Here is a 26,275-nt window from a genome sequence, read left to right as displayed (position 1 = left end):
ACACCTCTCTGATATCATTCTTTCTTAGGACCCCCCCCCAGATTAGATTTGGTTTTCCTCTTCACCCCACCTTCCCCAGGCATCTCTCCTTGACAACATTCCCACCCGCCGTGCATTTTTGCTTATCTGTCTGCTTTTCAGGAGACTGTGAGCTCCCCTAGGGCAGGGCCTGTCACGGTCTCTGGCCTTGGTCTTCCTGTATCTCAGGCATGGAGAAGACACGTGGGAAGGGTGTGTTGACTGACCAAATAAAGGAACGATTATAATACAAACAGCAAACTATGTACCTTGCTATGTGGCAAGCACTGTTCTTTTTTTTTTTTTAATGTTTATTTATTTTTGAGAGAGAGTGAGTAGGGAAGGGGCAGAGAGAGAGGGAGACAGAGAACCCCACGCAGGCTCTGTACTATCAGTGTGGAGCCCGACACAGGGCTGGGACTCATGAACCCTGAGATCATGACCTGAGCTGCCGAAATCAAGAATCGGACACTTAACTGACTGACCCACCCAGGCGCCGGGCCAAGCACTGTTCTAAGCTCTCAAAACATTGCTAATAAAAGCGGCTAATCTTTACGGAGCATTTGCTTGTACCAACAAGCCTTGTTTTATTTATTTTTTTTATTAACAAAATTTCTTTAATGTCTATTTTTGAGACAGAGAGAGACAGAGCATGAGTGGGGGAGGGGCAGAGGGAGAGGGAGACACAGAATCCGAAGCAGGCTCCAGGCTCGGAGCTGTCAGCACAGAGCCCGACGCGGGGCCCGAACTCACAGACCACGAGATCATGACCTGAGCGGAGGTCGGACGTTCAACCGACTGAGCCACCCAGGCACCCCCCAACAAGCCTTGTTTTAAGAATTTGGCAAGGATAAAGTTATTTAATCTTCAAACAGCACAGAATTTGAGCTAGCTGCTGTTGAGTCTGGCTCAGGAAGGAATGGGATGGGTCAACGCCGCCACAGCCAGGACTGGGGTTTCCCTGGAGGACAGTGAGTGATGACAGCCCCGTGGAGGGACAGCCCTGCCTCCCCGGGACAGCAAATGACAAACCAAGCAGGTGAGAGGAGCTGGTTATGACCTTGCCTAGAAAGGATGTCCAGGATCCAAAGTCTGAGCACCCCTATATTGGATTAGAGATGAACGGGGGTGCCTCTGCGGCTCAGTCGGTTAAGCATCTGATTCTTGGTTTCAGTTCAGGTCATGATCTCCCGGTGTGCGAGTTCGAGCCCTGCATCAGGCTCTGTGTTGACCGCGCAGAGCCTGCTTGAGATTCTGTCTCCTTCTCTCTCTCTGCCTCTCTCCTGCTCTCATTCACTCACTCTCTCTCTCAAAATAAATAAACTTTTTTTTGTTTAAGAGATGAACAAAATTCCTCAAGTCCTTCTTGATTAAAACTTCTGGCAATGACCTGGTGGGGAAAGGGCCAACCCTGAATCTATTTTCAGCCATTGGAAGCGACACCTCTAACCACCATCGCGATGCACAAATCAGTCACGCAGAGCTTTCTAGGGTGCAAAGTTCCTTCACACGTTATCCCCACCCAGCCCCAAAGCACCCAAGCCACAGATGGAGAAACTGAGTGGGTAAAGGGGTAATTTCAGGGCCGTGGAGATGGTGAGTGGAAAAGCCCGGACGGGATCACCATCCCTACCACTTCCAGCCCAGGGCACAGTACAGCTGTTCGTTTATTTCCATGAGTTGTGATTTTACTTACGACACCGAGAGCTGCAATACTAACGTGGCCGTTTATTGAACATCGACCACGTGCTCTAAGTTCTTCAAGGTTTTTCACATAGATTATTTACTCCTCAGCAAAGCTAATATTTACAGGGCATGAACTATAGTTTCACACTCCACTTGATCCTCGGAAGGGCCTTGGGAGGCAGCGCTATTAGGATCTTCAATCCTGGAAGCTGGGGTTTGGAGTAGTTAAGTAACAGGCCTGGGGGCACGGCCGGGAGACTCAGAGGCTTATCTGAACCCAGCATCCCCTCCCCCTTTCTCTGGGGTCATCCAGAACGATGATCGGAACCTTGCTCGGTCTCCCTCAAAATCCAGACATTTTCCACCAAATTACACCATGTTTATGCTGAAATATGCTGAAAATAAAAATAATCCACATGCATCATCCACATGCATAATGTATACTTTATGTTTAAAAATTTTTTTTTTAATTTTTAAAAATGTTTATTGATTTTTTGAGAGCGAGAGACAGAGCGTGAGTGGGAGAGGGGCAGAGAGAGAAGGGGGGACACAGAATCCGCAGCAGGCTCCAGGCTCTGAGCTGTCAGCACAGAGCCCGACGTGGGGCTCGAACCCACAAACTGTGAGATCGGGACCTGAGCCAAGGTCAGACGCTCAACCGACTGAGCCACCCAGGTGCTGCTACTTTATGTTTTGTATATTCCAAAATCTCTACAAGGTCATTGCATTAAATCTGTTAATTCAACCGGGACTGAAACCGAGAGTGTTTATGAAGATCCTGGGATTCTATGTTTGAGGAAATTAGGGTTACAACTTCACCCGAAAGAAAAATAAATAAATGGTTCACCGTGAACCTGCACGTTGATAAAAAAGGACTTAAAATCCTCGAATCACCTTCCTTGACAGCGTCTGTTTCCTTTCCTGTTACATCCCCAGGAGCTTTCACAAGCCCAGGGCGTGTTACACACTCCATGAACACTTGTGAGCGCACAAAGAAGCACTCTGGGCAGGCTTGGGGAGCCACGCAGCCCAGGGGCTCGGAAAGATCAGCCTCACCTCCCGCTAACATCTCCCCTTCCCCGGCAATGTAAACACACATGTGGTGGGACCTGTCACCCCGTGAGAACCACGCAGACTAAAAGTATGGGAAAAAAAAATACCATAACCTCCTAAGTTATAATTATCACCCTGCTGGTTTAGCTTTGTGGGTATGGCTGAAGGCTTGGACTGCTGTCCTGGACTGTGACACACCAGCCAATGTCTAGCCCACAAGCCGACGGGCTTCCGGGATCTGTTCCCAAACCTAACTGCCTCCTTGACTCGGAACCTACAATTGCCACGTTTCTGCCAAGAAGGGACCTTCGCGGTAATTTCCTCCCTCCCCTACATTTTCTAGATGAAGGAGGTGAAGCCAGTTGGAGGAGTTCAGTGACTTCCAGTCCAGCTGGGACCAGAACCCAGGTGTCCTGCCCACTGGTCCTTTCTTCGTTGGCAAGACCCCGTCTCCAGCTTGGAGGTCCTGGCCGGTGGGATGGCCAGATCTGTGCAGCCAACTGCCTCCTGGACACCTCCACCTAGAGGTCCCACGGACACTGCACACTCAACCCACGTGAGCAAGCTCTTTCCTCTCCAACTGCCCTCCTCCTGGGGTCTCAGCTCCAGCCCACGGTCGGCTCAGTTGCACGAGTCAGAACCGCGGAGTCCCCGGGCTCTGCGCCTCCTTCAGTCTCTGCTTCTGATCATTTGATTGGCTCAAGACTTGTCACTTTCTCTTCCAGAAACTTCCTCTCTACTCTGTTCTTGTTTTGTCTCTACAGGGACTCACCAGGGCCCCTCACCCACTCCAGCCTGGCATTCGAATCCCACCTCCATCTGAGTCAGTAGAACCAATGGAGCAGAGGGGTTAAAGGTGTGAGTGTAGAAATTTTTCAGGCCTGACAATGAACCTCAGTTCCCACACTTATGGGTCCAGTGGCCTTGTACAAGCTACGTCACCTCGTATTTGTGCCTCAGCATCCCTCATCGGCAACAAGGAGAAACAGTATTTGCTCCATAATCTTATCATGATGACAGAATGAAGTTTCATCTGAGCACAGAGTAAGTGCCAATAAATGCCACCTAATTTTACGATTGTTGTCTTGTCGTTATGCATGAGTTCAAATCTCTGAATTAAAATCACTCCAAGTTTTTCTATTTGCTATAGAATAAAGTTCAAGCGCCCCAGCACGAGAATTCCTAAAATCCAGCCCCGACCTCGTCCTGGGGCCCGGTCTTGATTCTGCTCATTTGGCTCAACTGCAAAAAATAGGATATACTTTATATTTTTAATTTTCTGTGGCTTGTCTCATAATCTTTATTCTATTTTTTATACTCACAAACTCCTACTTATCCTTCAAGACCCAGACCAAATTTGACTCCCCCTGTGGAATGTTCATGGAGTACCATGCTGTTCCTCTGTTCTTCCCTATTACCCTCTCCTATTCTAGGGTCTCGGCAAACCCTGGTCTGTACCTCCCCGCAGCACTGATCATGCTATAGTATAATTAATGGCATGCATTTCCACCTTCCTCACTGGGATGTGAGCCCTTGGAGGGCAGGGATATATGACTAAGTCAGCCCCTGATGCTCAGGGATTAGCACGGAGCTGGTCTAGAAGTGGATGCTCAGTGCATCCGAGTCGCAGAGAAATTGGTCAGAGTCCTAGCTTCCAGTCTCAGTGGCTACCATTGCCGGCTGTTTGTCATTGGGCGAGGACTCAACCCCTGTATGAGTCTCAGATTCCGTGGAATAATAAAAGCCCCTACCCATGGTGAGCTGACATAAGCGATGCATTTAATACAGGGACAGACACACAGCAAGTTCTCAACAGACGGGACCCAGTTATCGTTATACGAATTCATTATTGCATGAGCAATGAAATGCTCGCGTAAGTGAAAGCCCAGCTCACGGAGGTCCATGTTGTACGTGCTCCCCAAATGATTCAAGAGCTCCCTCCTAATTCTTTGCGTTAAAGCGTGCTGAAAAGCTGTGGGAAGCAGAGATAAGCAGTGTCCCCGGCTTTTGCCTGGATCCCTTGGGGGTCATTTATATTTCTCTAGCTAGCCAGATGAATTCAGGTGTCACACGCTTGGAGAAGAAACGAAACTACGGCGTCAGTCTGATCAATTCTCTCCTTCTGGAAACACCAGCAGCATTATTAGCAACCGAAATGAAAGCATGTGAGACGCTGTTCAGGTGTTGACCATTAGGACTTCGTGAGTCCACACAAGAAGAGGAAGAGAAGGGAAGTGTGATTGGCTAATAAGGAAATATGAAAATAAATGACGTGCCAAGAACCAGAAAACGACTTCATGCTAAACATGTCAGAGTAAACTAGTCGCTTAAAAAGAAAAAGGACTTTGGAAGTTTTCCTAGAGAATGGTGTTCTAACTGGAAGCACAGAATTAGACTCAGGGCATTTTACACAGTCAGCATGTGAAACTGGGGATCTCACAGCACGTTATGCTGACAGAAAAGTTCACGGGCACCTCGATGGCTCAGTCGGTTAAGCATCTGACTCTTTACTTCGGCTCAGGTCATGATCCCACGGTTTGTAGGTTCAAGCCCGCGTGGGGCTCTGTGCTGACATCTTGGAGCCTCCTTGGGATTCTCTCTCTCTCCGCCTCTCTCTTTGGCCCTCCTGCTCTCTCTCTCAAAAATATAAATAAACTTAAAAAAAGAAAAGTTCATTTATACAGTGTCTGTCTCTTAAAGGATTCCAAGATTCTCTGTTTATCCACGAAAATTAATGCTCTTAAATTTTTTTTTTTTTTTTTTTTTTTTTTTATTTTAAAAATTTTTTTTTTTTTTTTTTTTTTTTAGCCTTTATTTATCTTTTTGGCATCGACAACGGACGGGAGAGAGTCAGACGGCAGGCACAGAGGCGGAAACAGGCTCCGGGAGATGGGCACGGAGCCTGACGTGGGGCTCGAACTCACAGAGTGTGAGACTCGACCTGAGATACAGTCAGACGCTCAACCAACTGAGCCACCCAGGCGCCCCGCTCTTAAATTTTTTTTAATGTTTTATTTACTTTTAAGAGAGAGAGAGAGAGACAGTGCGAGCAGGAGAGGGGCAGAGAGAGAGACACACACACAGAGAATCCAAAGCAGGCTCCCGGCTCTGAGCCGTCAGCACAGAGCCCGATGCGGGGCTCGAACTCAGGAACCTTGAGATCATGACCTGAGCCAAAGTTGGACGCTCAACCGACGGAGCCACCCAGGCGCCCTGAAAATTAATGCTCTTTAAAATTCCCCCCTGAGCCTGCCATAGGGTGAGAGACTTCTGTTACAGTGATTACCGAATTGCTGAAGGTTGTGTGTGGGCTTAAGTAAGAGAATAGAACCGCTGTCCAGATGCAAGGGGAGTTCACCTCTCCTCACAGGCTCTTCTCTGCTGACCTCACTGTGTATTCATGAAGAGACTAGGAGGCTGTTGAAAGCTTGCCTTGATGCAGGATTGGGGAAGAGAAAGTAACTGCTTCTGGAGGGCACAAAGCTCTTCCGAGGTCCAGCTCCCCATGCCCCTTTGGAACAAAAGCCTTATAAAGCAGGAAGGGCGGAAGATTCTGTGACCACAAGGGCACAGGTGAATACTCACTGAGCGTGAGCGGCAAGGAACAGAAAAATAAAATCTCTACCTCTGGGAAGGGACAGAAAATCATCCTGGGCTCAGACAATTCATGGTTTCCCATTGCTGGGAGAGAGGCAGGGTCAATGAGAAAGACCCATCCCCGAGACAAGATGTTGGGCGAAACAGAGCCCAGCGAAGACTGGCTGAGCCAAGACAACAGGGAACATGTACCTGTGCCCTGCTGCCCCCAACCAGACCAAGTATCGAGTAACAAGAAGGAAGAGAAGGAACAGGAGTGAGACCTTCTCTAAGGCACAGGCCCACAGAGAAAGCCTGAAGCGGAAGGTAGAACAGGAACATTGAGGGAACACTAACTCGGGAGGAGGTGTGTTGAGAGTAACCATACCGACCCTGACTCAGCTCAACCCCTGATTAGACTGACTCAGTTCTTCCATACACACAACACTAAAGGCACAGTCGTGGGAGAGACACATCCATTTCCAGGTATAAACACTGTCCTACACGAAATGTCCAGTCTTTCACCAAAAGCTGTAAGACACACGATGGAAAGAAAAAACAAAAACCCAGTGTGAAGAGACACAGCACTCAACAGAACCATGTTCGGATATGAACCAGATGTGAGAACTAACAGACAGGGCAGTTCCTGTCATCTCAAACATCTAGTGGAAAAAACAGTGCACATTAAAAAAAATGGGGATTTCAACCAAAAGATGGAACCTACAAAAGAATCAGATGGAAACTCTAACAATAATAGAAACAAATCAAAACATAGTGCCAGAGATAAGGCATGCTTCCAACATGCTTCACCAACAGACTTGAAACAGCCAAGGACAGAAGAGGTGAACTTGAAGGTAAGTCGAATGAAATTATTCAAAGTGGCAAGTAAGAGGAAAAAAAAAGTGGGAGAAAGAACAGAGAATCCAACTGCTATGGGGAAATACGGAAGGTCTAACATACATGTAACTGAAATCTCAGAAACAGAGAGAGAGAGAGCGAGGGAGAGGAGAGAGAACGGGTCAGAAAAAATGTTTACAGAGATAATAATCAGGAATTGTCCAAAGAGTTATGTCACCAAACCACACATGTCTAAGAAGCCCCAAGAACACCAACCAGGATAAACACAACATGACAAAAGAGACAACATGCATAAGCATGTCGTATCTAAAGCCAAAGAGAAAGAGAAAATCTTGAAGGCAGCTGAAGAAAAAAGGCATATGACCCACAGGAAAGCAAAGATAGGGATTATGGCAAATTTGTTGTCGGAAACATTGCCATAAGCGAGAGAGTGACGTATTTAAGCACCGAAAGAGAAAAAAAAAATCGAATCCAGAATTCTGTTAAGATCTCTTTTTAAAATGTACACAAATGAAGACTTTTTGCAGCAAACAATAAAAAAATGAAGGAATTCACTACCAGCAGACTTTCACGATAAGAATTGGTGAAGCAAGCCTTTCAGGTAGAATGAATTTGATATCCTGTAGAAACTGAGGCTGCACAAAGAAACAAAAAATACCGGAAGTGGGTAAAAGGAATGTAAATGTAAAATCAGTATTTTTCATTTTTAACCACTTTAAAATATAATTTACTGTCTGAAGCAAACATAAAATCAATTAATAATATATCTACAGCACAATAAAACAAAAGATAGGTGGGAGGAACTGGAAGTATATTACTGTAAGATTTAAAACATTTTTTTTTAACATTTATTCATTTTTGAGGGAGGGGGAGAGAGAGAGAGAGAGCGCGCACATGAGTGGGGAAGGGGCAGAGAGAGAGGGAGATTCAGAATCCAAACCAGGCTCCAGGCTCTGAGCTGTCCGTGCACAGCCTGATGTGGGGCTTGAACCCACAAACTGTAAGATCATGATCTGAGCTGAAGTCAGACGTTTAACTGACTGAGCCACCCAGGTACCCCTGTGAGATTTCTTTAAATGTTTATTTTTGAGAGAGAGAGTGCACGTAGGGGAGGGGCAGAGAGAGAAGGGGACAGAGGATCCAAAGCAGGCTCTGTACTGACAGCAGCAAGCCTGATGTGGGGCTTGAACTCATGAACCGTGAGATCAGAACCAGAGCTGAAGTCAGACGCTCACCTGACTGAGCCACCCAGGTGCCCCTACTGTAAGATTCTTACATTACACATGAAGCAGTATGATTTCAAGGTAGATGCAGATTAATTGATGGTGTATGTTATAAATATAGGACAACCTCTAGCTATGATTTTGTAAAAAGAGGTAGGAATAGTAAACCAATAGGGAATTAAAGTGGGATCATACAAAATGGTGAATGAATCCAAAATAAAGCAGAAGAGCAGCAAATGAACAGAGAACAAATGGAACAAAGAAAAAGCAAGGTGATGGATTTCAATCCAACCATCTCACTAATTACATTAAGTGTAAATGGTCTAAATATCAATGGAAAGCAGAAATTATTAGATTGGATTAAAAAAGGCTGCCTACATAACATGTACTTAAAATACAAAGATACAGGTTAAACATGAATGGATGGAAAAAGATATTATCAGGGGTGTTCTGGAACAGGCTTATCCCAGCTCATCTCTCTCCTACTCTGTGTTCGATGATGTCACACTGATAACTTGTAGTCAGTCATGGTGGGTGGACTTACATCACAAAAATCAGCAAAATCTACAAATCAGTGACTTTCTTCCTCTTTACCAGAGAGCTAGTTGCTAAACATTTACCGGCACCCCACTGGAAATACCATGCAAACATCAACGAAAGAAAGCTGAAGTGGCTATATTAATATCACACAAAGAGACTCTTAATACAAAGAACAACCTGAGGGTTGCCGGAAGGGAGGAGGGTGGGGCGATGGGCTAAATGGGTGATGGGCATTAAGGAGGGCACTTGGTGGGATGAGCACTGGGTGTTACACGGAAGTGAGGAATCGCTAAATTCTACTCCCGAAACCATTATTACACTATATGTTAACTAACCTGAATTTAAATAAATATATTTAAAAATAAATAACTGAATAAACAAACATTAAAAAGTTCATTTAAGGCCAACTGAAAAAAAACAGACTTCAGAACATGGAAGAAGATGTTATGTAATGACACACGCAACAATTTAGCAAGAAGATGTAGTAATCCTAAAAATGTACACACCTTACTGCGGAGCATCCGACTATGTGAGACAAAACTGTAATGCAAAGAAAAATAGGCAAATTCACAATTACGGTTGGGGATTTCAACACTTAATGATAAATAGACAGAAAATCAATAAGAATAGGGGTGCCTGGGTGGCTCAGTTGGTTAAACATCCAACTTTGGCTCAGGTCATGATCTCGCAGTTTGTGAGTTCGAGCCCCGTGTCGGGCTCTGTGCTGACAGCTTCGGGTTCTGTGTCTCCCTCTCTCTCTCTGCCCCTCCCTGGCTCATGCTCTGTCTCTCTCTCTCTCTCTCTCAAAAATAAATAACATTTAAAAAAAATAAAAAGAACAAATTAAACCCGAAGCAAGCAGAAGGAAGTTAATAAAAAAGATCAGAGCAGAAATCAATAAAACAGAGAAAATCAATGAAACTAAAAACTGGTTCTTTAAAAAGATGAATACATGTGATAAACCTCTAACCAAAATGACCAGGAAAATCACAGAGAAAACACAAATGACCAATTCCAGAATGAAAGAGGAGACATCACTGCCGAATCTACACTCATTACAAAGGTAACCAGGGGATATTACAAATGACTGTAAGCCCAAATATTTGCAAGGTTACATGAAATGGAGAAATTTCTTGAAAGACGTAAATGACCAAATCCTAACCAATATTTACTTTCTCCTTCTGACTTAAGGAGAAATAAACAGAATAGACCATCTTTATTAAAGAAATTGAATTCATAGTTTAAAAGCTTCCTGTAAAGAACTCTAGGCCCAAATATCTTCACTGGCCAATTCTACCAATTCTATATGTTAGAAAGAATACCAATTCTACACAGTTTTTCCAGAAGTGGAAGAGGACAGAACATTTCCCAACTTACACTGCCAGTGTTACTGTGGTACCAAAATCATACAAAGATGTTACGAGAAAAAGAAAACTAAAAAACTCATAAAGCTAGGGGTAAATATTGTAAATGAGGCATTAGCAAACTGATTCCATCATTATATAGAAAGGAAAATACCTTATGACCAAGTGAGATTTATTATGGAAATATAAGGAAAGTTCAACCTTCTGAAATCAGTCAATATCTTTCAACAGATTATAGAAACCACATGAGTGTCTCCGTGGGTTGAGAAAAGATATTTCACAAAATTCAACATGCATTTATGATTTTTAAAAACCCCAAGAAAGTTGGAAATACATGGAACTTCCTTAACCTGGTAAAGAATAACTAACTACAAAGAACCTTATAGCTAATACCAACATAACAGTAAAGAAACTAAATGCTTTCTAAGATCAGGATCAAGGCCAAGTGTATTGAATGTTCTAGCTACAGCAACAAGACAAAAGAAAAATAAAAGGCATGCAGATTAGGAAGGAGGAAATAAAACTACCCTGATTTGCAAACATGATTACCTACATAGAAAGCCCAGAGAATTTACTGCCAAAGCTGCTAGGACTGAGAAGTGAGTTCAGCAAAGTTGCAGGATACAAGGTCAACATACAAAACTCAACTGTATCTCTATAGATCAGTAATTAATGATTGATAACTAATTTTTAAAGTTTTTATTTAAATTCTAGTTAGTTAACATCCAGCATAATATGGGTTTCAGATGTACAATATAGTGATTCAACAATTCTATACAACACCCAGTGCTCGTCATGGTAAGTATAGTCCTTAAGCGCCATCACCTATTCCAACCATCCCTGTAACCACCTCCTCTCTGGTGACCATTAGTTCTCTGTAGTTAAAGTCTGTTTCTTGGTTTGCCTCTCTCCCTCTTTTTTTCCCTCCCTTTGCTTTTTGTTTGTTTGTTTCTTAAATTCCAGATGCGTGAAATCATGTGGTATTTGTCTTTCTCTGACCTACTTGTTTCACTTAGCATAATACTCTCCAGCTCCATCCACATCATTGCAAAATGGCAAGATTTCATTCTTTTCCATGGCTGAGTAATACTCCATTGTAAACATATATGCCACATCTTACATGCACCCCCATGTCTATAGCACCATTATCTACAATAACCAAGTTATGGAAACAGCCCAAGTGTCCGTCTGCTGATGAATGGAGATGGTAACTAGGTTTTTTTTTTTTTTAATGTACCATTTGGATAGCACCAAAATCCATAAGATACTTAGGTATAAGTGTAAAAAAATATGTACAAAATCTGTACGTTGAAAACTATATTGATGGAAGAATCCAAGAAATCCTAAATCTATGGAGAGATACTCTGTGGTTGGAAAGCTCCACACTGTTTGGGTGTCACTTCTGTCTAAACTCATCTGTAGATTCAGTGCCATTCTAACAAAAACCCAGAGGTTTCTTTGTTTTGTTTTTGTAGAAATTAACAAGTGTATTCTAAAGTTTTAGTGAAAAGGGAAAGGATCTAGAATAGCCAAAATGATTTTCAAAAGAAGAAAAAAGTTGGAAGACTCTCCCTACCTGATTTCAAGGATTATTGTAAAGGTATGGGGAAAAGTATGATCTCAGGTAGGGCATAAACAAATAGACCAATGGGACAGGAAAGAATCCAGAAACGGATGTACACATTTATGGCCAATTGAGTTTTGACAAACTGCAAAGTCAACCCAGTTGAGAAGGAACAGTCTTTTCATCAAAGCATGCTGGAACTATTGGACAGCTGGATGCAAATGAAGCTTGATTCACACCTCACACCATATGAAGAACTAAATTAAAAATGCATGTAGCTTTAAGTAGAAAATCCAAAAGTATAACACGTTTACAAGAAAACAAAGGGAAAAAAATCTCTGTGACCTCATGTGAGGAAAAGATGTTTAGATACAACACCAAATACACAATCAACACATTTTTTTTTAATTGGACTGTATCAAAATTTAAAGCTCTGCTTCTAAAAAGATTCTATTAAGGTGATAGAAAGACAAGCTACTGACTGGCCAAAATTTTTGCAAAACTTGATATCTAATAAAGGACTAATATGCAGCATATATAAAGAATTCTCAAAAAAGCTTGATTAAGAAAAGTCACTATGGCCGAATCATGGCCAAATGATTTGAACAGAAGGTGTCTAGGTGGAAAATAAGCAAATGAAAATATGTAAAACACCATTAGTCACTAGGGAATTGTAAATTAGAACCACCACCTCCGTAATAGAATGATTAATAGGACAACAATAACCACAGGATAATAACCAGCACTGGTGAGGATCTAGAGCAACTGGAGCCCTCATACGTTGCTTGTGGGATGTAAAATGGTCCAGTCATCCTGGAAAACAGCTCGCCAGTTTCTCAGAAAGTTCAACATACACTTACCATATGACCCGACAATCCTGCTTCTAGCTAATTATTCTAGAGAAATGGAAACTTAAGTTCATATAAAAACCTGAATGCCGATATTTACAGTGGCTTTATACATAATTATGTAAAACTGGAAACAATTCAAAAGTCCTTCAGCTGGTGAATGGATGAAATAATCATGTATATTCATCCAGTGGTGTTCTACTTAGCAATCAAAAGGAAAGCTACTGATACATGGATAAATCTCAAATACATCATTTGAAGTGGAAAAAAAAGGAAAACAAAACAGATTTGAAAGGCTATAGACAATACAACTCCGTTTCTATGACTTTCTGGAATAGTCCAAACTGATCACTGGTTGCCAGGGACTGGGATGAGGGAATTTTGGGGGTGATGGAACTATTCTAGACTCTCTTGCGGTGGTGCTTATATGACTGTCTGTGTCCAAATTCACAGAACTGTACATTAAAAGAGTGTATTTTCCTGCATGAAAATTGTTACTCAAAAGTAAACATCTCGAACTACAGATTTATCAGGTTGATGATTTTTAAAGTGATTATCTACTTTACAAATAGCCAAGCCAATGCATGCAGGAAAATTATCTGTTTGTTCTCAGATGTATTTTGTAGCCATAGAACACTATTTGGCACATAGAAAGTGCTCAATAGATTTCTGTTGGATGGATGGATGGATGGATGGATGGATGGATGGATGGATGGATGAATAAATGACAAATTCTCAGGAAAGACACTGGGCACTGGAGCCTCACTGGCCTGGGTCTGAATGCTGGCTCTGTTACTCCCTCTGACACAAGAGTCAGCAAACTTCACTAGCCTCAATCATTTCAACAAGAAACATACTCCCATCATCATGATGGCTCCAAAGCCACCCTTGTCTGCTCACTGCAGCCTCCTGGGGAAGGGAACTAACATTTGGTGAGTGCCGGCACTGGTCCCCCAGTGCACCCAGCGTCCTCCAGCCAACCCTGCTCTGATCGTGAACCAGGACAAGGGTCCGTTTTCCCCGCTAGACTGTGAGCTCCGTAAGGCAAGGGGATTCCCAATCCAGGCTCTGGATTCCCAATGCTAAGCTGATACCAAATAATCAACCATCTAAACAATAACGATAGAAATAATGGAAATAATAACAATAACGCTACCAGCTACCAGTAGTGTGCATCTACTGTTTGTCAGGCATTACGTTACGTGCCTTCTACAGCCACGGCACGAAATCTTCACAGACAATTTACTAAGGCAGATTGCGAACCATCCACCCCATCTCTCAGATGAGGAAACTATCAGTTGGTCTGGCGGCCAACACTTCTTGAGGACTCGCCGTGTTGAGCATGTTAACGTGCATATGTTGGGTAACGAGATCGGCCACTAGTGTGAGACACCCAGACTGCCCCACGCTGAGGCCACACTTCACCTGGGCCCACTCCTGGCTTTCAGCTCGTTCCGCAGTCCCTACCATGGCACTCAAGACCCTCATCTTTGGCCTGAGTACTGTCAACTCAAGACCCTCATCTTGGTTCCCACCTCACCCCGTCTTGTTCCGTAAGCTATAAAAAAAAATAAAATTGCGTATTTCCCCCCTACACCATGCTGTTGCCTCCTCTGTGCCTTTGCCCTGGCTGTTGCCCCTGCCTGAAACGGCCTCTCCTTGTCCTCACCGAACAGGCAAACTCGGAGCGCACCCTCAGAGTCTAACTCAGATTGTCACCTTCTGCAGGAATCTGTCTTGACAGGGTCCTGTTTACACCTGTGCCCACGCGTCTGTCTGCCCCACTAGCCGGGGAGCCTCCGAGGCCCCGGAGAACATCACTCATCTCTGAGCCCTGCATCTCCTAAATGTTCTGTAAATATTCGCTGAGTGAACACTTGACTCTTCATTTCACCGCAGATGAATCAACTCTGAAGCCCCGGGCGGCCGCTGGAACATTTCTGACTCCTAATCTGGCACATTTCAGAGTGATTTCTATTTTTCTCTGATTGTGAGTGCCATCTGCTCTTTTAATTAATGAAAATTCAGTTCCATGCAAATGCCTCTTCCAGGATCATCCTTCATGAGCAACCTCTGGGAGCTTACTCATCAGCCTGTTCTCTGAATCTGTGTTTGGAACATCCTGGGAGCTTGTTATTGGGCCTTTGAACTGAGTCACGCAAGTGAACAAAATCGACCAAGCTGCCACTCGACCTCAGGAGTTTACAGCCGTGGGAGCTGTAGGGTTTGAATTTATTGAGAGAGCTCTCTCCCTCACCCCGTCCTCCCCAGTAAACTCCCATGGTGTCTGAAAATAGATCCATTGGGTAAATCAGTTGTGCCCGCTAAATCCCGTAAAACTCTCCTGTTCACGTGTTCATTAACATAGGGCTGAAGCTCCTTTAAATAGAAGGAAACCAGGAGCCCCGAATCCCACGTACACTTGGGACGATAGACTTTTGTCTTGTCTGAGAAATACGGCTTTGCAATGCAGGAACTCCAAGTCAAAAGGCAGCTTGGTATGGGGCAAAAGTGTGGACTCTGGATCCGAACAGACGTGGCTTCAAATTCTGGCTCCTTGACTTGCCAGCGGTGTAACTCTGGGTAGGTGAATCAACCTCCCTGGTCCTCAGCTTCCTCATCTATACAATGGAGAGATGTAGAAACCTCACATGGATCTTCTGAGGGTGGCTCAGGTGGTTAAGTGTCCAACTCTTGGTTTCGGCTCAGGCCATGATATCACGGTGTGTGAGTTCGAGCCCCGCATTGGGCTCCGCACTGACAGTGCAGAGCCTGCTTGGGATTCTCTCTCTCTCTCTCTCTCTCTCCCCCCACCTCTGCCCCTCCCCTGCTTGTGCTCGCTCTCTCTCAAAATAAATAAATAGATAATTGCAATGACAAACATGTAGCAGGGTCACAATACGTGTTGGTTTTCTTCTCCCTTTTGGACGTGGGGCCCCTGTGGAGAGTGGCCAGCTGGGTCACCACTTGTCTGCTTCCCCAGAGGCTGGGAGCGAGGACATCACTGGGCAGCCAGGGAATGAGGCTGGGGCAGGCCCGGTGGCATCTCTGAGGAGGTGCCGGAAAGTCTGCTATGCATGGCGATGGAGCAGAGGCAGAGAAGAAAGGGCCGGTACAATACTAACCTGAATTTCTCCTGTGGCCTACGGTCTACACTCCTGGAGATCAGTCTGCTTTTTGGGGAATAGCTTAAAGGAAGTCAGAACTAACTTACAGGGTTACGAAGGCGGCTCCAAGTGGGACACATTTCTCCTACTGTCCTTTCTGCCTCCTCACTGCCCTTCTGGAGATGATGGCTCGTTCAGCTCTATTGGCTGCTCCTGGCATGGTGTCCCCTGGGCCTCAGGCTTGGCACTCTTCCTCTCTTCTGCGTCCTCCCTGGGGGACCCTGTCACTGCCTCGGCTCTGCCGAATCTCAGTGCTGGTAACTCCCCAGTCCACAATCCTGTCCACATCACTCCAGGAGCCTGGACAGCATTTCCCAGACACCTCAATTTCAAACTCAATTTCCTGGAACCCCACACACTTGTGGGCCCCGTTGTGCTTCCCACACAGAGGACATCACTATAGTCTACCTCGCTGTGCAAGACGGAAGCCTGGGAGGCAGCCTTAACATCCCTCCCACTCCTGTTCTCCCACCCATTTGTTAAGTCAGTGGCCTCCTTGGACAGACTAGCCTCAGCTCTGGAACCTTCTGTAAAGGGATTTCAGAAAGACCTTCAACAGTGAAAGCCGTATCGGTGTGAAGATTCAGCGTCCCAAGGGGACCATCTGAAGTGAACAGGCTCCCTTGAATGCATGCCTTCTGGTGTTCACGCTGACGTGGGTCTGACCCTCGTCACTGACGTCTTTCCTCAGCTCTAAAATGGGAATGAATAATTGTGCCTGTTTGTGACATTAAATAAGACTTTGGATGGAAAGCACTTAGCTCAATGGCTGGGCATGTAGCAAATACTAAGAAGGACTATTTTTACCATTATTTGTGGCCAAACTTCACTTATTTAATAAATAAAAGATGAACGACACACGTAGTGAATTCTCGGAGGTGATGACATAGTTTTGAATCTCTACACATCGACGCATGCGAACTGACAGAGCAGATAAACAGCTAAGCCAAAACCCATGCGTGACACTTCCTACAAAACTAAGTTGTCTCCCCACAAGTCCCTAAATGTAAGTGCGTGAAAACAAACCGGCAATAGTGACGAGACTCCTGTGGTAGTGATTTCTGAACAGAGGGAAACAGAGAAGACACAGGACTGGATATGATGGGCTAGAGAACAGAGAGCGCCAACACAGCCTGCAAGAATTTCCTGGAAGGCCTAGCTGGCCAGTTTGAGAACAGTGGCTAAAGTCTGGAAGAGCCTGTCCAGTCCAGTGCTCTGTGGGGGCAGGTCAGTCTGGGACCCCAAATGTCTGTCGTCCAGCTGGAGCTCCCTTCTAGAAGAAGCCTCAAGGAGAAACTGTTGAAAGTGGAATCAAAAGCTCAGTGGGACAGGGGCCCCCATAGACTAAAGAAAGAGATGTTCCAGATCAAAGTGGGGAAGGAGAACAGATCAGGAAGTCCCAGATAGCAAGTCCCAGTGAATTTGGACACTCTTGAAAACAACAGAAGATGTTCGATTAGAAGAGCTACCCTGGGGGCACCTGGGAGGCTCAGTCGGTTGAGTGTCTGACTCTTGATGTTGGCTCAGGTCGTGATCTCAGAGTCATGGGATCGAGCCCTGCATCAGGCTCTGTGCTGGGTGTGGAGCCTGCTTAAGATTCTCTTTCTCCTCTCTCTCTGCCCCTGTCCTGCTTGCGCTCTTTTTCTTAAAATAAATTAAAAAAAAATTCAAATGTTTTTATTTATTTCTGAGAGACATAGAGAGACAGAGGATGGCGGGGGGGGGGGGGGCAGAGAGAGAGGGAGACACAGAATCCGAAGCAGACTCCAGTCTCCGAGCTGTCAGCACAGAGCCCGACGCAGGGCTCGAACCTATGAACTGTGAGATCTTGCATGACCTGACCTGAAGTCGGATGCTTAACCGACTGAGCCACCCAGGCGCCCCAATAAATAAACATCTCATTAAAAGAAAGAAAGAAAAGAAAAGTTCGCCTGAACCACATCATCATCCAAAAGTTCAGGAAAACTAATTTCACATTAAAATGAAGAAACAGAAAGGTATCGAAGTCAAATTGCAGGCAAAGTTATCCTAAGAGGAAAGAAAATAAAGAACAGAATAACTCACTTAACATTGACGATGGATCAGAAAGATGCACGACCCTCCATCTCAAAACAGAGGAAAACCGGGACCTACTATTTCAGAAGCATTAAAAGATGTGATTGGTTGTTTCACTAATGGTTACCCAATGAGTCAGCCCTTCTGGTATCCATGCCCCCTGCAGTCCCCGCCCACATGGTCTCTGGTCGTGGTCATGTGACTTGCTTTGGTCAATTGGATGTCAGGAAATGTGAAACAAGCAGAAGCTTGAAAGCATGTGGGAAGTGGGTTCTCCTTCTGGAAACCACTGCCACCACGTGAGCAAGCTCACTCAGTCCCCCCAGTGATGCAAGACCACATGGAGAAAGACTCATTGAACTCAGCTGTCCTAGCTGAGCTCCGCCCCCAGTGGACCCCCCCCCCCCCCCCCCCCCCCCCCCCCCCCCCCCCCGCCCCAGTGGATGAGTGAGCCCAGCCTAAGCCAGCAGAGGAACCATTCAGGCAAATGGTGGGTTGTGAGACACAGCACGATGTCACTCCTCCAAGCCACTAAGTGTTTTTTAAAACAATGTTCATTTATCATTCTCCAAACTTATTTTTTTTGTCATCTCCAAACTTCCTTTCTTTGTTTTTCATTGAAGTATAGTTGACACCCAGTGTTCCATTAGTTTCAGGTGATTCCACAATGCTATACACGTTATGCTGTGCTCACCATGAGTATAGCTACCACCCGTCACCATACAACGCTACGCAAGTGCCATCGACTATGTTCCCTATGCTGTGCCTTTCATCACGTGACTCATTTCTTCCCTAAGTAGAAGTGTGTACCTCCCCCTCCCCTTCCCCCATTTCCCCCTCCCTCCATCTACCTCCCCCTCTGGTAACCATCAGCTTGTTCTCTGAATGATGGGTCTGTTTCTGCCTTTTGTTTGTTTGCTTGTTTATTTGTTTTGTGTTTTAGATTCTACATATGAATGAGACCATATGGTATTTGTCTTTCTATGAGTTATTTCACTTAGGATAATACCCTCTAGGCTCATCCATGTGGTTGCAAATGGTGAGATCTCATTCTTCTTTATGACTGAGTAATACTCCATTGTGTATATACACCACATCTTCTTTATCCATTCATCCATCGGTGGACGCTTAGATTGCCTCTGTATCTTGGCTATTGTAAATAATGTCGCACTCCAGGAAGGGAGACTATATGTTTTTGAATTAGTGTTTTTGTTTTCTTTGGGTAAACATCCAGCACTGGAATTACTGGATCATATAGTAGTTCTAGTTTTGATTTTTTTTGAGGAGATTCCATACTGTTTTCCACAGCGGCTGCACCCGTCCGCATTCCCACCAACAGTGCATGAGGACTCCTTCTCCACATCCTCACCAACACTTGTTATTTCTTGTCTTTTTGTTACTAGCCATTCTGATAGGTGTGAAGTAACATCGCATTGTGGTTTTGACTTGCACTTCCCTGATGATGAGTGATGATGAGTATGTTTCCATGTGCCTGTCGGCCATCTGGATGTCTCCTCTGGAAAAAAATGTCTATTCGTGCCTTCTGCCCATTTTTAATGGAATCATTATCATTATACAACAATAGAAGTTCTTGGATACAAACCCTTCATTAGATATGTCATTAGCAAATGTCTTCTCCCATTTTGTAGGTTGTCTTTTCATCTTGCTCATTGTTTCCTTCACTGTGCAGAAGCTTTTTATTTTGATGTAATTCCAATAGTTTAATTGCCTGAAAAGACCTATCCAAAAAAATGTTGTTATGGCCAGTGTTTCTCTGTGCTCTCATCTAGGGGTTTTATGGTTTCAGGTCTCACATTTAGGTCTTTCACCCATTTTGAGTTTATTTTTGTGAATGATGTAAGAAAGGGGTCCGGTTTCATTCTTTTGCACGTAGCTGTCCAGTCTTCCCAGCACCATTTGTTAAAGAGACTGTCACCTTCCTATTGTGTATTCTTGCCTCCTTTGTCATAGATTAATTAACCGTGTATGTGTGAGTTTGGTTCTGGGCTCTCTATTCCATCCCATCGATCTCTGTGTCTGTTTTTGTGCCAGTACCATACTGTTTTGGTTACTGCAGTTTGCAGTTTGCAGTATAGCTTGAAATCTGGGACTGTGATATTGCCAGCTTTCTTCTTCTTTTTCACGAATGCTTTGACTATTCAGGGGCCTTTTGTAGTTCCATGCAAATTTTAGAATTATTTCTTCTAGTTCTATTAAAAACGCTATTGGTATTTTGATAGGGATTGCACTGAATCTGTGGATTGCTTTGGGTGGTATGGACATTTGAACGGTAGTAATTCTTCCAATCCGTGAACATGATATAAGCCACTAAGTTTTGACTTGCGTTGCTACACAGTCATCAATAACTCATATAGACATTAAGAATTAATAATTGATATAGACATTAAGAAAACTATGCAAGACATGAAAGAACAACATAAATTGGAATTTAAAAAACTCAGAAGTCAGGCAAGAAAATTCAGGAAAAAAATAGAAATAAAGGGAAAATTACTTCTGTAATAAATATTTTTCTAGAAAGCACACAAAGCAAATAAACACAACAGATAATCTTTAAAAGAAGGAGAAAGAGAAAAATGAGGAAAGTTTTAAACAAATAAAGGAAGAGGTACAAAATATTTGAAAATCACAAAATATTGAAGATTTGTAAAGGCCCCACATTCAGACAGTAGGTGTCCCTGGAGAAAACAAAGTAAGGAGATAGCATGCTTACTAAAAATGATACTTCCATCAAAGGTCTTAAAGAAAAACCAACTTGAAAAAACACATTGGAAAAACACTGTGTACCTAAGAATATAGACCCCACATGACCAATACCAAAGTTATATTTTGGCAACATCACTGGACATTAATAAAAAAGAAAAAAATGGTTTTGTCTGTTTTTTTTTTTTCCCCCTGAAGCAAGGTTTTCTATCTGGGTAGGAGTCCTCTAGAAATCACAGGAGGAGAAGGTCTTCCTGGCAGGGAAGACAGCAAAGACAAAAGTGTGAGAGTGCCTGGCACCTACCAGGAGCGGATGGGGCCTGGTGTGGGGGTGGCAGGTAGGCGTGGGGGTGGGGGTGAAGCACAGGAACGCTGATGCCTCAGGCACTGGGCCTACAACACCCCAAAGGGGCCTGGAACACTCACCCATGTAGGGCTTGGTCCCAGCCATAGAGGAAGCCTTTTCTGCTCCTTTCACGATCGTCGCTATGTTGAAGTCTGTGATGTGAACATGTCCTGGAGATAGAGAAACAGAAACCCCAGTTAGCAAGAGCTGCAGACGGCTGGGCTATTTCCTTGTCTACTTGAAGCTGTGGGCTGTATGGTGGGTACAAGAACATATTAGAACTTCTACACAGAATACTATTTTTATCTGACACTTTGAAAATGTCTAGTTTGGGCAGCATTATTCACAGTAGACAAACTTAGACAAATTTAGGACAATGTAAGGTCCACCAATGGCTGCAAGGATAAGGAAGATGTGGTGTGTATAAACAATGGAGTACCATGCAGCCATGAGAAGGGAGGACATCCTGGCGTTTTTTTTTTTGACAACATGGATAGATCTGAGGATATCACATGCTAAATGAAATAAGCCAGATTGAGAAAGACAAATACACAATGAATCACTTCTATGTGGAATCTACATTAAAAAAAAAGCTCACAGAAGCAGAGAATAGAAAGTGGTTGCCAGGGTCTGGGGTTGGGAGGAATAGGGAGAGTTTGGTCAAAGGTATAAAGTTTCAGCTGTAAGATGAATAAGTTTTGAGAATTTAATTAATAACATGGAGACCGTTAATACCATTTGAATGTGTAGGTATATATACACATACACACAAAAAATGTCTCAGTGATGTGCCAGTTTTTTTTTCTTGTTTGTTTGTTTAGAGAGAGAGAGAGAGAGATAGTGAGAATCTCAACCAGGCTCCACGCTCAGTGTGGAGTCTGATGCAGGGCTCGATCCCACGACCCTGGGATCACAACCTGAGCCAAAAGTTGGTTGGACGCTCAACCAACTGAGCCATCCAGGCGCCCCTCTGCCAGTTTTACAATGTGAGTTTTTGGTGATACATGCATATTACTTTTAAGTAAACAAATCTAATGAGGACACGATGCAAACGTTTATGGATTAAAAGTTTGGAGGCACTGACCCAGAGAGTAAAAACTCACGGTAAATAAATGAAAGGGGTCAGTCTGGACTCCCTCACCCAGGAAGTTGAGTGGCCATGGTGAGGAGAGAGGGTGGAGAGAGGGTTTTCATGCCCAGAGGACACTCTCGTTCTGCTGTTTGCTATGGTCAGTGGGGGCCTGAGGAATCCAGTGGGGAGGCGGCTGGGGATTTGAGACCACCTTCCATCGAGCCTAAAGTCATGGCAGCAGACGGGACACAGAGAGGCTGGGCGCACCCATACGTAAGTGTTTAAGAAGCCTGAGAAGGAAGTAAGAAGGACCGAGAAGGAAGGAGACAGGAGATGTGGGGTAAAGGGGGTGAAGAGTAGCAGGGAAGGAAGGGGGTGAGAGGGACAGAGTAGCATTCTGACAGTTAGTACTGGCCTCCCGGGGAACTTGGTACATACCAGAGCCAACCCTGAGACCCCTGAATACCAGATATAAACGCAATCGCATTTCTCTGTTTGTCATCACATCATGTGAAAAATGGTTGGATTTGCACACCTGAAAGCTGTGTTCGGGATGCTGGGACTTAAACACCCAAGTGGCTTGCGTACAGAAAACTGACATTGGGAGGGCCTGGAGGGAACCCCCACGAGGTGCACAGACACCTGCCAGAGCAGGTGCCATGAGGCTCACTTGGGACGCGCGCCTGATAGCATCGGACACGGAGTCACCTGGTTCTCTGTCCTTTCTCCCTTTTCTGCATACGTGTCTCCACACACATTGGTTTGTCCTTACAGTCATGAGATCAAAGTCCATGGGCTGTTCCAGAAGTTACTTTTGCATTTAGCCACGCATCATGACATCTTTCCATTCACAGGTCTATGTACATAGGTCTGTCCTCAACGGCCTTACCCTTGTTCTCCATTGGAAAGAAATCCAATAATTTTGATGATTACTCGGTGATAAAACTTGACCTGAAACTTCCCTTCCTAGTTCTATTTATTCCACTTACAGTGAATATTCATGTTTTGCTCTGAAATGTTAATATATTGGATTACCAAATATATTTGATCCCCCTTGGTGATTCATTTAACCCCTATATATATAATATATACTATGTGTTGCTTTTAAGTATTATTATCTATCAGACATATATTCTTTTCATATTGCTAAGTATATGTTATCTAACATAAATATATTTTTAAAGCTGAAAAATTCCGAGATATGAGAACATATCTGGCCCCAAGAGTTTCAAATAAGAAACTGCGGCCCTATAGCTGCAAAGCATCCCATAGTGTGATTATATCATATTTTATTCACCAATCGCCCTATAGGTTTGCAGTTTGGGTCACTTACTTGTTTGTCTTGTGACTGTATCGGCCCTAGCGGTCTTGAGCATAGCGTTATATACATACAGATACTTTCATTTGACCGGATAAATCCCCACAAGTGGGACTGCAGGATCAAAGGGTTTGCATATTATGTTCTAAAGTTGTCATTTATGGTACTCTAAACAGGATATGGGAGTGAGTATTTCCGTGCATTACCAGCACTGTTCTCAATGATTTTACTTGTTGCAAATCACATGGCGAGGAATAGTATCTCCCTGCAGATGAGGCTGCACATTTTTTTAAGGTTTTTTTTTTCTTTAATGTTTTCATTTATTTCTGAGAGATGGAGAGCATGAGCAGGGGAGGGGCAGAGGGAGAGGGAGGCAGAGGATCAGAAGAGGCTTCTGCACTGACAGCAGAGAGCCCGATCTGGGCTCGAACTCCTGAATGGTGAGATCAAGACTCGATCTGAAGTTGGATGCTTAACTGACTGAGCCGCCCGGGCGCTCCGACGCTGAACATTTCTCACATGATCAGTTACCAACTCCCTGGGAACTGTCTAGAATCCTGAATGATTTTCTTTAAAAAAATTTTTTTTTGAAAATATTTTGAGAGAGAGGCAGGGAGAGGGGCAGAGGGAAAGAGAATCTTTTAAAACAATTTTTTTTAATGCTTATTTTTGAGAGAGACGGAGACGGAATGCGAGTGGGTTAGGGGCAGAGAGAGAGACCCACACAGAATCCGAAGCAGGCTCCGGGCTCCGAGCCGTCAGCACAGAGCCTGACGTGGGGCTCGAACTCACGAGCTGTGAGATCGGGAGAGAGAATCTTAAGCAGGCTCCACGCTCAACACGGAGCCCGATGTGGGACTCCATCCATCGCATGATTCTGGGATCATGACCCCAGCTGAGACTGAGAGTCGGACGCTCAGCCGGCTAAGCCATCCAGACCCTATTAATCAATTTTCAACAAGAGCTGTGTCTATTAGACACATTTACACTGTGCTCTGTGTACTGCAAATATTTGCTCCTAGCTTGTTGTCTTTAGACTCTATTGACAGTACCTCTTGCCACATGAAAGTTTTAAAAATTTAAATAATAATAAGTTAATTTTATAGTTTGAGTATATTGTCCTTCTAATTTTCCAGAAACCTATTCCACCCCCAAATATTTTGTACAACCTTCTATATTTTCTTAGAATACTTCTAGATCTTTTGTGTTGAAATCTCCCAGGGGCGCCTGGGTGGCTCAGTCGGTTGAGCGTCTGACTTCAGCTCAGGTCATGATCTCGCGGTCCGTGAGTTAGAGCCCCGTGTCGGGCTCTGTGCTGACAGCTCAGAGCCTGGAGCCTGCTTCAGATTCTGTGTGTGTCTCTCTATCCCTTCTCTACTTGCGCTCTCTCTAAATAAATAAACATTAAAAAAATCTCCCAATTGGGGCGCCTGGGTGGCGCAGTCGGTTAAGCGTCCGACTTCAGCCAGGTCACGATCTCGCGGTCCGTGAGTTCGAGCCCCACGTCAGGCTCTGGGCTGATGGCTCAGAGCCTGGAGCCTGTTTCCGATTCTGTGTCTCCCTCTCTCTCTTCCCCTCCCCCGTTCATGCTCTGTCTCTCTCTGTCCCAAAAATAAATAAACGTTGAAAAAAAAAATTTAAAAAAAAATCTCCCAATCATATAGAATAATTTGTTGTAACATTCTAGTTTTATTTCTTACAAATGGATGGCCGGTTGTCTCACCAATATTTGTTGAAATATTTCACCTTTCCCAATATCTTGTAATGTGACCCTCATTTTCTATCAAGTTCTACATATACAAAGATAGGCTTATGGATTCTCTCTTGTGTTCCACTGACCTACTGTTTATCGCTGGGCCAGGACTCAATCAGTTTAATTACAGTAGATGTGTAGGCTGTTACAGTATTCTATAGGAGTGCCTCACCTGCACTCGTGTTTCCTTCCAGTGTTTTTGTAGTGACTCTCAGGCATTTATTCTTCTGAGGCGAGTTGTGCCCGGTTTTAGGAAATCCCTCCATGAAGTGTGATGGGAATTCCATTAACGTATACATTCGTTTGAGGAGTGTGGACACGTCCTTTTTCCACCTAGGGTCATGCCCGGCTTTTCATCCAGATCTTGCTTGATTCCTTCAAAATATGTTGAGTGTTCTCTTCATTTACGCTCTGTAAATTCCTGGGTACATTCGCTTGTAGACAGGTATTACGTAGTTTTGGTCACTTTTTTGAACGAGGGTATTTTCCGTTTCTTTTTCTCCCTGGCTGTTTTCGGTAGAATGAAAAGCTACTGGGTTTTGCTTCCTCATCTCCAACTGGCTTCTCTGTTAATCTTCCATCACAAAAGCTTTGGTTATCTCTCAAAATCCCATCTTCCCTTCTCAGACAGCACTAGGATTGGTAGCTGGGTTCAGGGCTACCCCGCTAAAGGCTTGGCTTCCAGCCCCCCTGCAGCTGGCTGTGGTTACAGGACCAGCTTCCGGCCAAAGGGTGGCGAGCAGAATGATATTTGAACTTCCAGGATATCTCCTTTGAAAGAATTCTCATTCCCTCCTTCCTCCCACCTTCCTTCCATTTGCCTATTACGTGGGTTTGGGAGAACATCCTTTGCCACACAGATGAGGAACAAGATAGAAGGAGGCTCCGCCCCTCTGAACATCATGGACTTCTAACAGAGAGAAAAAAGAACTTCCATTTTGTTTTATTTTATAGTCTTGGGAAAGCAGTTCATTTGTCTCTTAATGATAGCTCTTGAAGTGGAGTCTTGGTGTTTGTAGGCATAGAAGCACATTATCTGCACACAATGATGGCATTCTTTCCCTTGTTAAGAGGCTTGGAGCAGAGTGGTTAAGAACATAGCCTTGGGAGTTG

At 44.2% G+C, this 26,275-nt stretch overlaps 1 protein-coding gene across 10 annotated transcripts in view; it reads right to left on the bottom strand.

Annotated features, from left to right (window-relative positions):
• Positions 1–26,275, bottom strand: part of STK32B (serine/threonine kinase 32B) — a 391,794-nt gene that overhangs the window by 38,453 nt on the left and 327,066 nt on the right. For 8 of the 10 annotated variants that reach the window (XM_019829756.3, XM_019829759.3, XM_045056598.1 and 5 more), the window contains one exon: positions 21,100–21,189. The exons of the other annotated variants lie outside the window; for them this stretch is intronic. In XM_019829756.3, coding sequence (XP_019685315.1) covers positions 21,100–21,189 — 90 coding nt within the window. The remainder of the gene's footprint in view (positions 1–21,099; positions 21,190–26,275) is intronic. 10 annotated transcript variants of the gene reach the window in all.

This window comes from Felis catus, chromosome B1 (assembly GCF_018350175.1).
Source record: "Felis catus isolate Fca126 chromosome B1, F.catus_Fca126_mat1.0, whole genome shotgun sequence".
Taxonomy (NCBI): domain Eukaryota; kingdom Metazoa; phylum Chordata; class Mammalia; order Carnivora; family Felidae; genus Felis; species Felis catus.
The sequence above is the reverse complement of the archived record's forward strand: the minus strand, read 5'-3'. Positions and strand labels throughout refer to the sequence as shown.